The 11,615-nt window shown below is 40.0% G+C and overlaps 1 protein-coding gene across 2 annotated transcripts; it reads left to right on the top strand.

Annotated features, from left to right (window-relative positions):
- Positions 1-783: 783 nt before the first annotated feature.
- ankrd13a (ankyrin repeat domain 13A) lies at positions 784-8,698 on the top strand. 2 transcript variants are annotated; one of them, XM_069138683.1, is made up of 15 exons: positions 784-1,315; positions 2,248-2,383; positions 2,697-2,821; positions 2,925-2,970; positions 3,295-3,438; positions 3,531-3,720; positions 4,096-4,162; positions 5,044-5,125; positions 5,293-5,354; positions 5,442-5,572; positions 5,690-5,847; positions 5,949-6,080; positions 6,172-6,332; positions 6,459-6,523; positions 6,704-8,698. In XM_069138683.1, the coding sequence occupies exons 1-15, from the start codon at positions 1,208-1,210 to the stop codon at positions 6,900-6,902; spliced, it is 1,806 nt and encodes a 601-aa protein (XP_068994784.1). In that variant the 5' UTR covers positions 784-1,207; the 3' UTR covers positions 6,903-8,698. The 2 variants fall into 2 exon arrangements, with proteins under 2 accessions (XP_068994784.1, XP_068994785.1); XM_069138684.1 differs by lacking the exon at positions 2,248-2,383 and having other exon boundaries at positions 1,245-1,315.
- Positions 8,699-11,615: the final 2,917 nt, after the last annotated feature.

Raw genomic sequence — 11,615 nt, 5'->3', positions numbered from 1 at the left:
ATGCAACGCAATGTGTTTTTGGGTAAAGTTTTGCCGTATGGCGGGTTAAAGGCGGTAGACAACCTGACAGACCAATCTGAGGGCATATTTACACCGCTACAAAGGTGCGTTTGATTTAAACCCCGTGTGGCACGGTGCGACGGGAGTCTGTTTTTCTACGAATAACGGGACGAGCTTTGACTTATTTTCATCCTCACAGGGATATATATATATATATATATATATATTTATTTATTTATTTTTTTAAACCTACTAAATGCAGCGACTTCACTCTTTTACTTTTTGAATAAAATAGCGGGGGGAAAAAAATGCATCACACAATAGATCATCCCTCAGACAGGATGTATCCGTAGACCGATATAAATATTAAAATACTCTGCGAACCAAACATTATTAAAATTAAGTGACAAACCAGGCCACACGTTATTTAATATAAACGGCGATTAATAAGCTTTAAAACCAGAGAGCCGTTAAGCACGTATGTTACACAGTTCTACTCTGGCGGTTCCGTTTGTGATTTTCAACCTCCCTCCTCGACACGTAAAACCGCCGATCCCATTTTTACGTTATAGGTAAAAACCGACAATTTATTGTCTGTAAATCTACGCAGTATATTTCGTTGGTGAGTGCAGGACAAAATTGTGTTACAATTCAAATGTTAAACATATAGAACCAAAGTTTGACAGGGAATCAGTTAAAATATGAATTATATTTAGGTTGAGTGTTCTGCAAGCCTCCCCCCCCTCCTCTAATGCAGATATGTTGAATGGTTGCATCCAAACTGGAACTGACTATTCTTCCCTCTAAAGGCGAAGGTTTTAACTACAAGTCGAGTTTTAGTCGTGTATCGACAAAAGAATGAATCGTTGCTCCGCATAAACTAAATGTTGTTTCAAAGGCGATCGGTAAGCGGTCTTAATTAGATGGTATCGGTCATGTTTTGAGTCTGTTTAATGTCGGGACACCCCTGTCGTTTCTGGGTACTACTGCAGCTCACTTCCGTGTTCAAAAGTTTTATTTCAGGGTAGGCTTGAGGAAAAGTTAAGTCACCGGATCGGATATTATTTCGACGTTGTTGTCAGATATTAAGGGCATGGCTCTTATTAACCCTGCATTTCGACGTAACTAGCTGTTGCAGCTTTTCCTCATGGCTGTGATTAGTAGAGGCTGGCTAACGTTGCACTGAAAGGCTCCAGAAAAGAGGAAGATGTCCACGGCTAACGTTAGCGAGGACATCGGAGAGAAGTTCCCCCTGCACTCCGCAGTGTGGGAGAACGACTACAGGAAACTGGAAGAACAAATCACATTGCCACAGGTTGGTTGAAAACACGGAACATGTCGCTGACCTGCACGCGTGGTTTGGTGGCGATACGTAGCAGGGGGGGGAGGAGGAGGGGGGGGGGGGGGGGTGAGCTGTTGAACCTCCGCAGCCGGTACAAGTAGGCCAGTGATGTTGACGGATGCTCTGCAGTCACACACACACACACACAGATAGTGTTTGGACATCTGTTAGGACGACACTTTGTTATTCACTGATCAACAGGTTGGGTACATACATTTACCGTAAAAAAAATATATATATATATATATATATTCCAGCTCAGACGGATTGCTTGTTTCCCAGTTTATATGTTGCCTACCAACCCAAATCAGTGGATTATTTCAGCACGGTATGTAATCTGAAAACCACATGATATCATTTAGGCCTCATGAGCAGAATGACAACATGGACGGGATTTCCCTATTAAATATATGGACTTGCAGTGTGTTGTGCACCTGGCAATTCGAAGACTATCATAAATTGTGTCAATATTTTACTAGTTTTATAGAGGTGATTATGTCATCTTTGCAACCCTGTCAGAAATGCCACTGAGCAAATGAAGTATGGAAAATTTTTCTGAAGTCTGATTGCTATGATCCAGTGGCTCTAACTAAAGCCAACCCGCAACGCTGAACAGTCAAATATTTACCTCAGCATAATGACACCCACGAGAAACGGGCGTGAAGCTTGTGTACTGACAACTGCAGTACGGTATCATTATCAGCAAAGAGCTAAATTACAAGGAGCAGAATGACGAGTCTATGTGACTATATGGCAGCCCTGAGTTACGAGGCCAGCACAAAATACTTCTTGGCTCACTCAACAGGTTGTCACGTTGAGCCAGCAGTATTTAGTCCAAACAGGTGACTGAATTTACATTACAGTAATGCGGGTACGTGAAAACACATTATTTTTCATTTTCTCAGAATGACATTGAGACTGTGGATCCCAGAGGCCGGACACCTCTGCACCTGGCTGTGTCACTCGGGCACCTAGAGTCAGTGAGAGTCCTTCTGAGGCATTGTGCTGCAGTGACAAAAGAAAACGGCAACAATTGGACAGGTTAGTTATAAAACTGGCTTCGTAGCAGGCAATGAATGTTCACGTCGCCTCTCTTGCAGATATGCTTTTTAGAGGATAATGTGGGTTGTTTGATCACTTAGATCACCTCCCTTTTTCACCCACACTTCATCTGCTGTTGATGGGGTTTCTTGTAATCCACTCCCGCGACAGCAGTAAAACGGTTTCCTTTTCCTGGGTTGTTACCGTCATTGTTGAGGTTTTTTTTAATGGATAATTGCTGCTCCTGTGGGATACAGAGGCTGTTTCCTTAAAAGGTTTAGTGGTTTGTTTATATTTTTGTGTCTCTTTGTAGTGCTGCAGGAGGCAGTCAGCACCGGAGATCCAGAGATGGTTCAGTTAGTGCTTCAACGCAGAGACTACCTCAAAGCCTCCACTGCGCTGGGAGGAGTGCCTGAGCTGCTGTCAAAGATCCGAGAGGTTGTACTTTATATAGTTTTCCAGAGTCTTGTCTTCGTCCGTTTGTGTGCTGTGAAACATTTGCTGGCAAAGTAAATAATTGCTCTATGTTTTCATCCCTCAGTCTCCAGACTTCTACATGGAAATGAAGTGGGAATTCACCAGTTGGAGTAAGTTTTGTTTTTGTAGAGATATATCATGAAAGTAAAGTAGACTTAGTAAATTGTGCGTGGTAACGTGTGTGTACAACAGGCTGGTTATCAGTAATTTAATATGCTAAAGAGGAAGGTATCTACAAGTGTTTTCTGTAGTTAAATAGCTGCACCAAATATAATATCTTTGCCAGCCAAGAGGTTTTATCAGATCGTACAGAAAAAAACTACGTACCTGCCTCTTGGTATGTAAAATATTTGATTTGGCTTAGACTTGCATTTTTTTTCATGTGTGGATACATGTTTTCCATTGTTGGACATTCCTATGCTGTTGCTTCACAGTCCCTCTTCTGTCCCGGGTTTGTCCAAGTGATGTTTGTCGTATTTGGAAAAGTGGCGCCTGCCTGCGAGTGGATGCCACTCTGCTTGGCTTCGAAAACATGACCTGGATCAGAGGGCGTAGAAGCTACATCTTTAGAGGGAATGGTGCGTGTCTCTTGCGCACACAAAAAGTCTCCCGAGTTCCCTTTTTGAGTTGTGCTGTTTCTGCAAAGTGATTTAAGTTTACTTTCTGACAGATTCATGTGCAGAGCTGATGGAGGTGAACCATGACGATGAAGTTGTGGACACTGAACGCTTCAACATATCTCAAGAAATGGAGGATGTTACATTGGAGTCGATGCAACCTGCTGAACAGGAGGTTGCCAAAAGGCTGACTACCCCTGTTGTTAACACCTACTTGGACACAAAGGATATTGCTTTTGAGAGGTGAGAGGCACATCTTTTTATGTCATTCATTTATCATCATGAATAGATCTAACTTCTTTTGATGAGTGAAGACCAAACTCCACAGTGACAGTATCAAAGCTGACATCCCCTGGCATTTTCACACTCGCCTAATGTTTTACTCGCTGAGCGCTAATTAATCGTCACTGAGGATATTTCTAATATCATTTTAACATCTAATTTTCAAAAATGCTATATTTATACCAATCTATGAAATGTTTGTCTTAAGGTCAATCTTGGTTATAAATTGATCGGGTCTTCATACATCAATGCAGCCAGTATGACAATTACTGATGGATTTTTCTCTGCATTCGTGTTTGATTTTCTGAAATTAAAATATTTGTTTTTGTTTTACAGGAACAAGTCTGGGATTTGGGGCTGGAGAACTGACAAAACTGAACTGGTCAATGGATTTGAAGCAAAGGTTTACAGAAATTATAAATTACCCCTTTCTTAAAACCCAAAGGGCCTGATTTACTAAAGGTCTGTGTGTGTAAAATCACATGCCATCTCCACACCACCCACCAAAACATGTCCAAGCAGATCTACTAAGGATGTGCAGTGAGGATGGCGTCTTTCAAATGTGCAATTTAACACGCGTTGTCCATTTTGCGTGTTTGCCTGCATGCATATCTAATGTTTGGCATTTCTGCTTGAAGGTGCAAAATACTGGGAGGGGAAATGCAAATAGAACAATTTAGCACCTGCAGCGACATGTACTAAACTTGAAAGTAGAAATAGGAGAAGTGATTGTTGTGTATTTTAGTACGACTGAAAGGCAAATGGAAACATTTTTGAGATGACAAAGGGAAAAATTATTCAGCCATATTGTTTGTCCAGCGATGAAATTATTGGATGAACTGAATGATTATTGACCGGCAACAAGGTGAGGCACATAATAGCAGCAATTAAAAACGCTGATCGGTGTTTGTTAGAGGATCTCATCCAGCCGAAGTTTTATTATTAAGCCTTTTTGTTTTTTCCACAGTATTGACTTTCTTGCTGATAATCTCATAGCGTTTTGTTCTTGTTATATTTATATTTATTAATTTCAGTGGGATAAGATTTCCTTTTCCTTTTGCAGTCGCTCTGTTTTCAATTGCTGGAATCACTTTTAACACGCGCAAACACCTCATTTAAATACAGCGATTTGCACCTGATATCAGTGACGCAATTACTCAGTAAATCACACGCAATTTAGTATCCTTTATTTAAGAGCTAGTAAATCAGGTCCACAGTGTATTACAACTGAAAACAGTGCAACTTGTTTATAACATCAGATGACATTATATTTTGTTTACTCAGGTTTTCAGTGTCAACAATGTAAATGTGGTAATCAGGACGAGGACGGAGCATCTTACAGACGAAGAGAAAGCCAGGATTAAAAGTAGGTGGAAAATATTCTTCATGTATTTCTTTTTTTTTTTTCCTTCAGTGTATATGTTTTTCTAATGTAGAGTATATATATTTTATGATATCAATGGTAGACCTTTTTCTGAACACAAACTACATTTCACTGAAATAAAATGAGCACTGAACTTTTTTCGTTCAAAGGTGAAAGAAACGTCTTGGAGTCTCTGCTGGGGACTGTGGAACAGCACATAAGTGCACAGGGGGTAAGATGCGCATTCAGTAATTACAAAACGATGATGCATGTTTCTCCCACCTGGCGACTGATTCCATGTGACTGCTTGATTTTGTAGGATCTTACTCTGGAGTATGCAACTGCCACCAATCCCACTGCGATCACTCCAGAGGAATATTTTGATCCTGACTTCGACCTCGGGAACAGAGACATCGGCCGTCCAATTGAACTGAGCATTCGAACACAGAAGTAAGAAGCATTTAAGGGTTTGATAACCTCATACTTTTGTGTCTCCCAGCTTTGTGCTATCTATATTATTAAATTAAATTGAGTTCACAGCAAACACTGTTATCGCGTCGCACACAGGTTCAAAGGTACATTGTGGATGAGCGAGGAACATCCCCTGTCCCTGGTGGAGCAAGTAACCCCCATTATTGACCTCATGGCTCGGACCAGTTCCCATTTCGCCCGGCTACGAGACTTTATTACCCTGAACTTTCCTCCTGGATTTCCTGTTAAAATAGGTATGTGATATTCCTATTTCATTATTTTAATAGAAACTACACTTTGAAGAAGCTCTTTAATTCCCCCGTGTTTACATTTTATGGTTTTAATTCTCTTGCAGAGATTCCCCTGTTTCATGTGCTGAATGCCAGGATTACATTTGGTAATGTAAATAAATGCAGCACAGAAGAGGAAGCGAACACAACGGCCGCAGCCACGCCAACATCCTCAGGAGAAGATGAAGAGGCAGCAGGTAGGATTGCTGCCACTTTATTCAAGCGTTAAAATGCAAATTGTGTGTCTGTAATCTCAAATATCTTGTCTTGTCTTTTGTACGTGTCCAGCAACACCTCCATTTCAGGTGTGTCCCTCAGTGTTTGAGGTGCCTGAGAGTTACCACCGCCGCGGGGGCAGCCGCCACACGCCCATCTCCAACAATGACGAGGAGCTTTTGCAGTACGCCATCCATCAGAGTATTCTGGAGTCTCACAGAGGCCTAGGCCAGGTCAGAGCAATCATCATTCAGTAAATACCTCGAACGCACAAATCTGTTCATGCTCTTTCCAATGCTGTTGTATATTTTGCAAGGCGCTACCTCCTTTCAGTGACCCTCATGTTTCTGTGGTTGTAGGAGGGGATCTGGGATGATGCTGATGGGGAGTTCACTGATGTAATGACTAGTAGCCAGAGTGACAGGTAGGAACAGGTTATGGTTGTGAGCATGTAGCAGTTCATTATTGCATGTGTTAAACAGAACAGTCCTTGCTTCTTAATTGTCATGCAGGAATTTAAAGAACACGCTTCACCACCTTTATGTGTCAGTAAATGCAACAGAACAGAGCTACATCTCACTTCCCCCTGTTTGTGTCCTTCTAGGAGCATCCCAGAGGGGGTGTTAGTGGAATATGGAGGCACCTCCAGCCCTGCCAGCTCCCCCTCTCCCTCTTGCCCCGACTCAGACCTCCACCTGGCCATGGAGCTCTCTGCACGGGTTCAAAAGGAAGAGGAGAAGATGAGGAAGCAGGAAGAGGAGGAGCTGGAGAGGATATTGCAGCTATCGCTTTCAGAGAAGTAAAAGGAATAAGAGGGAATAATAATAATAATTATAATAATAATAATAATAATAATAATACAACTTTTCCAGAGTCAGAAGCAACCACCACACCTCAAACTTTCCTTCCTAACCACTTTAGTCATCTATGCAACCGCAGATTTATTTCTGTAACAGATAATTCTTGCACAGGCAATATCAAACTCTGTAACCAATATTTTCCAAACTGTATTTTGGATACTCTTTTATATATTTCTATCTTGACATTGCGTGTCTCCATCTTCAAGTTCGGTTTATGGACTGTTTGAGATCATTTTGGTTGGATTCTACTTTTTTATATATATTTGGTTTCTTTTTCCAACTGAGAATCATTGCTGCATCTTGGTCATATGTTTGTCTGGAGTGGGGTTGAATCGGTGTCATTAAGATTCCATGAACAAAAAAGTTGGACTCCCAAGGCAACTTCATACAGTGTTTGCACTCAAATTTGGCACTTAGGGTCCAAAAAACTGTTTTTTTTTTAAATATTTTTTGAATACTTGCTGCCTCTGATTTTAGAACGCTAAAATGAAAACAACCTAGCACAACAGACAGCCACTTTTACTGTGGACCTATAAGGACTGATTTGAGTGTTCACACTGTGAAAGTCTTCTCTCAGAGTCTCTTTGTTGAGAATCACGGATTTACTGAATAACAGAAATCTCAGGGTTCCAACTTCGCAGATTTTCCCTTCACTTTGGAATATTTGTTAATTAACTTTAAAATGTCAGAAATTTTAGACTGGTAAATATTCTTTGGTGCAAAATGGTACCACTCATGCGAATCACTTTATGCTTAACCATTATTAATTCAGTTGGTTTCATTGAGTTATATGTAAAAGCATTTTCTTGTACTATGTGAATGTCGACTCTACAGATGGGGAAAATCCAAAAGCTTGTTGCTCTGAGAGAAAGTTTAAATTTGCCCCATTGTAACATGTCTTTGCTGCGACAAGGATGGGGGAGAAATTTTTCTGCCCTGATTTATTTTTACTTACATTTATTTTGATTTTGTGGTGACAAAAGATGTATTTTTTTTTTTTTTTTTTTTTTTTTAACTTTCACGAAGCAACTTCACCTCAGTTCAAAAATGCAATACAGAGACCAGTCTGTCTGTGGATCTACAGCTGTCATGCAGCTTAGAAGCAGTTACACAACTAGCGTTGCAGAGATTATTCCAGTTCTTAAGGACAGTCTGCCTTTTGTAGCCACGAACAACTCAAGACCTCTGAGCAGAAGAAGAGACAGCACAGACGCTTAAGATCAAGCATGGCCGCCATATGTAGCACTAGTTACTTAAGCATGTGCCAACGATTGCATTGCTCTCCAAACACTGGCTGGGGTCGAGGTGTGGTGACAATTTAAAGTAGTGCCACTCAGACTAAACTTTCCAAACAGATTTTTTAATTTTTTATTTTGTAACTTAAAAAACAAGATTAAGAGGTTTCAGTTGTACCAGAGTGATGATGAGGAACATGCATTAACCACTATAGTTGATTTCACTGACAACCAACCACTCATCAAATGTCTCTGCGTTGCTGCGTCTGACCGCGTCAGGAGCTTCAGCTGAACTTCTACTAATTGTAACGACTAAGTTGCCAAACTGCCCAACAGTCAACTTTGAAAAGGCTAGCTTTGGTTCATTTTAATGCAAACCTTTGCATTGCACCGTTCAAGCTACAGAGTTGTTTTGTTTAATATAAAAATATTACAATTTTAAGAGACTGTGTTGGTTTTAAAATGTTCTCAAAAAGAAATTCAAATAAAAGCACTTTATTTCCATGGGGACTACACACGTAGTTCATGTGCTTTATTTACAAATATACAGATGATAAAACAAAGACATCATTATGTGCTTTTCCAGCATGTCATCAAAAAGAATGAAGTTTAGTGTTAAGTGACCATTTTAAATGGTTTATCTGCTGTGGAAGAATTGTATGCTTTGTTATCAGTTAAATATCGTCATGCACTCTAGATAAAATCACAGTCAAAGTATACTGTTGAATTGTTCAGGTTACACAGTTGCCATGTAGAAAGAATCAGGTCTTAGAATATAATAGATATTATGTCTGAATTGTAATTAACAAACTAAATAATGGGAGACATTTTTAGTGAAAACATAAATTTAGTCCACCTACCTCTATGTTTTACTGTGGTCAGTCTGCAGTCGTTCACTATTGGTAGTTAACAACATCATCAATCTCAGAAAAAAGTAATGTTAGGCCTGCAGTTTTATTTCAGTCAATTGATTTTCACATTTAGTGAAAAAGGTAATTTTTTTATAAAATTAAAATTGTCTTATTATTGCATAAGATATCATTTTAACCCTCAACAGTTCAAAGTCTCCTTTGTCATATTTTTCATTTTAATAATGCACAACATTTTTTAAATTGGTGACAGGTCTGGACTGCCGGCAGGCCAGTGTAGCACCCAGAGTCTTCTACTAGAGATCCATGCTGTTGTAATGTGCAGAATGTGGTTGGACATTGTTTTGCTGAAATAAACGAGGCATTCCCTGAAAGAGACGTCATCTGGGTGGCAGCATATGTTTCTCCAAAACCTTTATATATCATTCAGCACTCATGGTGTCTTCCCAGACGTGCAAGCTAACCATGCCATGTGCACTAATGCATCCATGTACCGTTATTGATGCTAGCTTTTTAACCGAGTGCTAATAACAAGCTGGATGGTCCCTCTGCTCTTTATCCCGGAGGATGCATCGTCCATAATTTCCAAAAAGAGTCAAATTTAGATTTGTCAGACCACAGCAGTTTTCCAGTTTGCCTCAATTCATCTTAAATGAGCTCGGCCCAGAGAAGGCAGCGGTGTTTTCGGATCATGTTTATATATGGTTTCCTCTTTGCATGGTAAAGTTTCTACCAGCATTTGTGGATGCAGCGATGAACTGTTTTCACAAACATTGATTTTTAGAAGTGTTTCTTAGCCCAGACAATGATTTTCACGACAGAATTGTGTCTGTTTTTAATGAAGTGTCGCCTGAGGGCCCGAAGATCACAGCCATCCAATATTGATTTTCTTCTTTATCCCTTGCCATGCAGAGATTTCTCTGGATTCTCTGAATCTTTTAATGGTTTTATGAGCCGTAGTTAATGAAATCCACAAATTCTTTGCAATTTTATGTGGAGGAACATTATTCTTAGATTGTTGCACTATTTTCCTCGTCAGTCTTTCACAGAGCGGTGAACCTCTCACCATCTTCACTGCTGAGAGACTGCCTCTCCGGGATGCTCTTTTTATACCCAATCATGTTACTGATCTGTTGCCAGGTAACTTAATAGTTGTTAGATTTCTGACCAACTGTTTTTTTTTTCTTTACACAACTTTTCCAGTCTTTTTTTGAGACGTGTTACTGGCATCAAATTGAAAATAAGCGCATATTTTTCACAAATCTATAAAATTTCTCGGTTTCAACACTCGATATGTTGTTTTTGATCTATTTGCAATTAAATATGGGTTTATGAGATTTGCAAATCATTGCATTCTATTTTTGTTTACATTTTACACAGCATCCCAACTTTTTTGGAAACGGGGTTGTATAAAAATACAAAATAAAATTTGACACACTTTATGCAGATTATTGGGTGTAAAAAAATATGCAAATACTATATATTAATCCAACGTCACTTTATCTACAAAAAGGGTTTCAAAATAAATAGAGAAATAACAAATATGCAATGAGGTCCAAAAGTTAAAATCTCCATAATATTTACATGAATTTCAGAATATTTCAGAATTTGTTTATGGCCCTTTCACATTAATGACAGCCGCACTCGAGCTGCATGGACTCCACAAGCATGTTCAAACTTGAAAACCTATATTATCCCCGCACAGTGGGACAGTGATCCACAGAGCTTCTTATGGTGTCAGGAATGAGTGGCTTGCTGTCTTCAATGTTCAGTCTGAGGCCAGGGGACTGTGGAGGTAAGTGCAGGACAGTCACTCCTTGTTTTTTTTTTTAGCGTCCTTACAAAGGTTTGAGTTGTGCTTGGTGTCGATATCCTGCTGCAGTATGAATCTTTCTCCACAACCAGAGGGTGGAGCATGTCTCTGAGGAGTGGTGGTGTTTCTCCTTGATCCGTGAGGAGTCGATGCGCTGCAGGTGACTTGAATGCTTCCATCACCATGTTTCACTCTGGGTTAAATTCACTGGTGTCATTCCCTCTCCTGTTCATCTACTTACACCCAGCCCTCTGCTACTGCCATGAATCTCTACCTTGGATTCATTTTCTCGTCACCCACTGTGAAAGGGTTTGGACTTGTTTCCCCTCCAGAGAAGTGGTTTAGTGACACTACACGTCTTCTGAGATCACTGCTACGCAGACGTCTTTTTTGACAGTACTTTATCTGGTGAATGTTGTGTGCTTTAATTCTGTGTCTGTGATGAAGCTGCTTTTCTTTCCATCAAGGAACACGGTTTGATGTTACCATTGTAGTCCTTTTGGTCAAGTAATCGTGCTTCAGATGCAGCTTATCCGGTGTCAACTAAGGGCCTGATTTACTAAGATCTCAAATAGAGGGTACTCTATTGCACATTTATTCTACACCCATTTTGCCGGTGATTTACTAAGAGTAATTGCGTCTTTGATATCAGGGGCAAATCGCTGTATTTAAATGAGATGTTTGCGTGTGTTAAAGTGATTCCAGCCATGAAAAACATAGAACGACCGCAAAAGGAAAT

The sequence above is a fragment of the Embiotoca jacksoni genome, unplaced genomic scaffold, assembly GCF_022577435.1.
Source record: "Embiotoca jacksoni isolate LCO1_2020_lvr unplaced genomic scaffold, fEmbJac1.0.p SCAF_8, whole genome shotgun sequence".
In the NCBI taxonomy this organism is placed as follows: Eukaryota; Metazoa; Chordata; class Actinopteri; family Embiotocidae; genus Embiotoca; species Embiotoca jacksoni.
The sequence above is the reverse complement of the archived record's forward strand: the minus strand, read 5'-3'. Positions and strand labels throughout refer to the sequence as shown.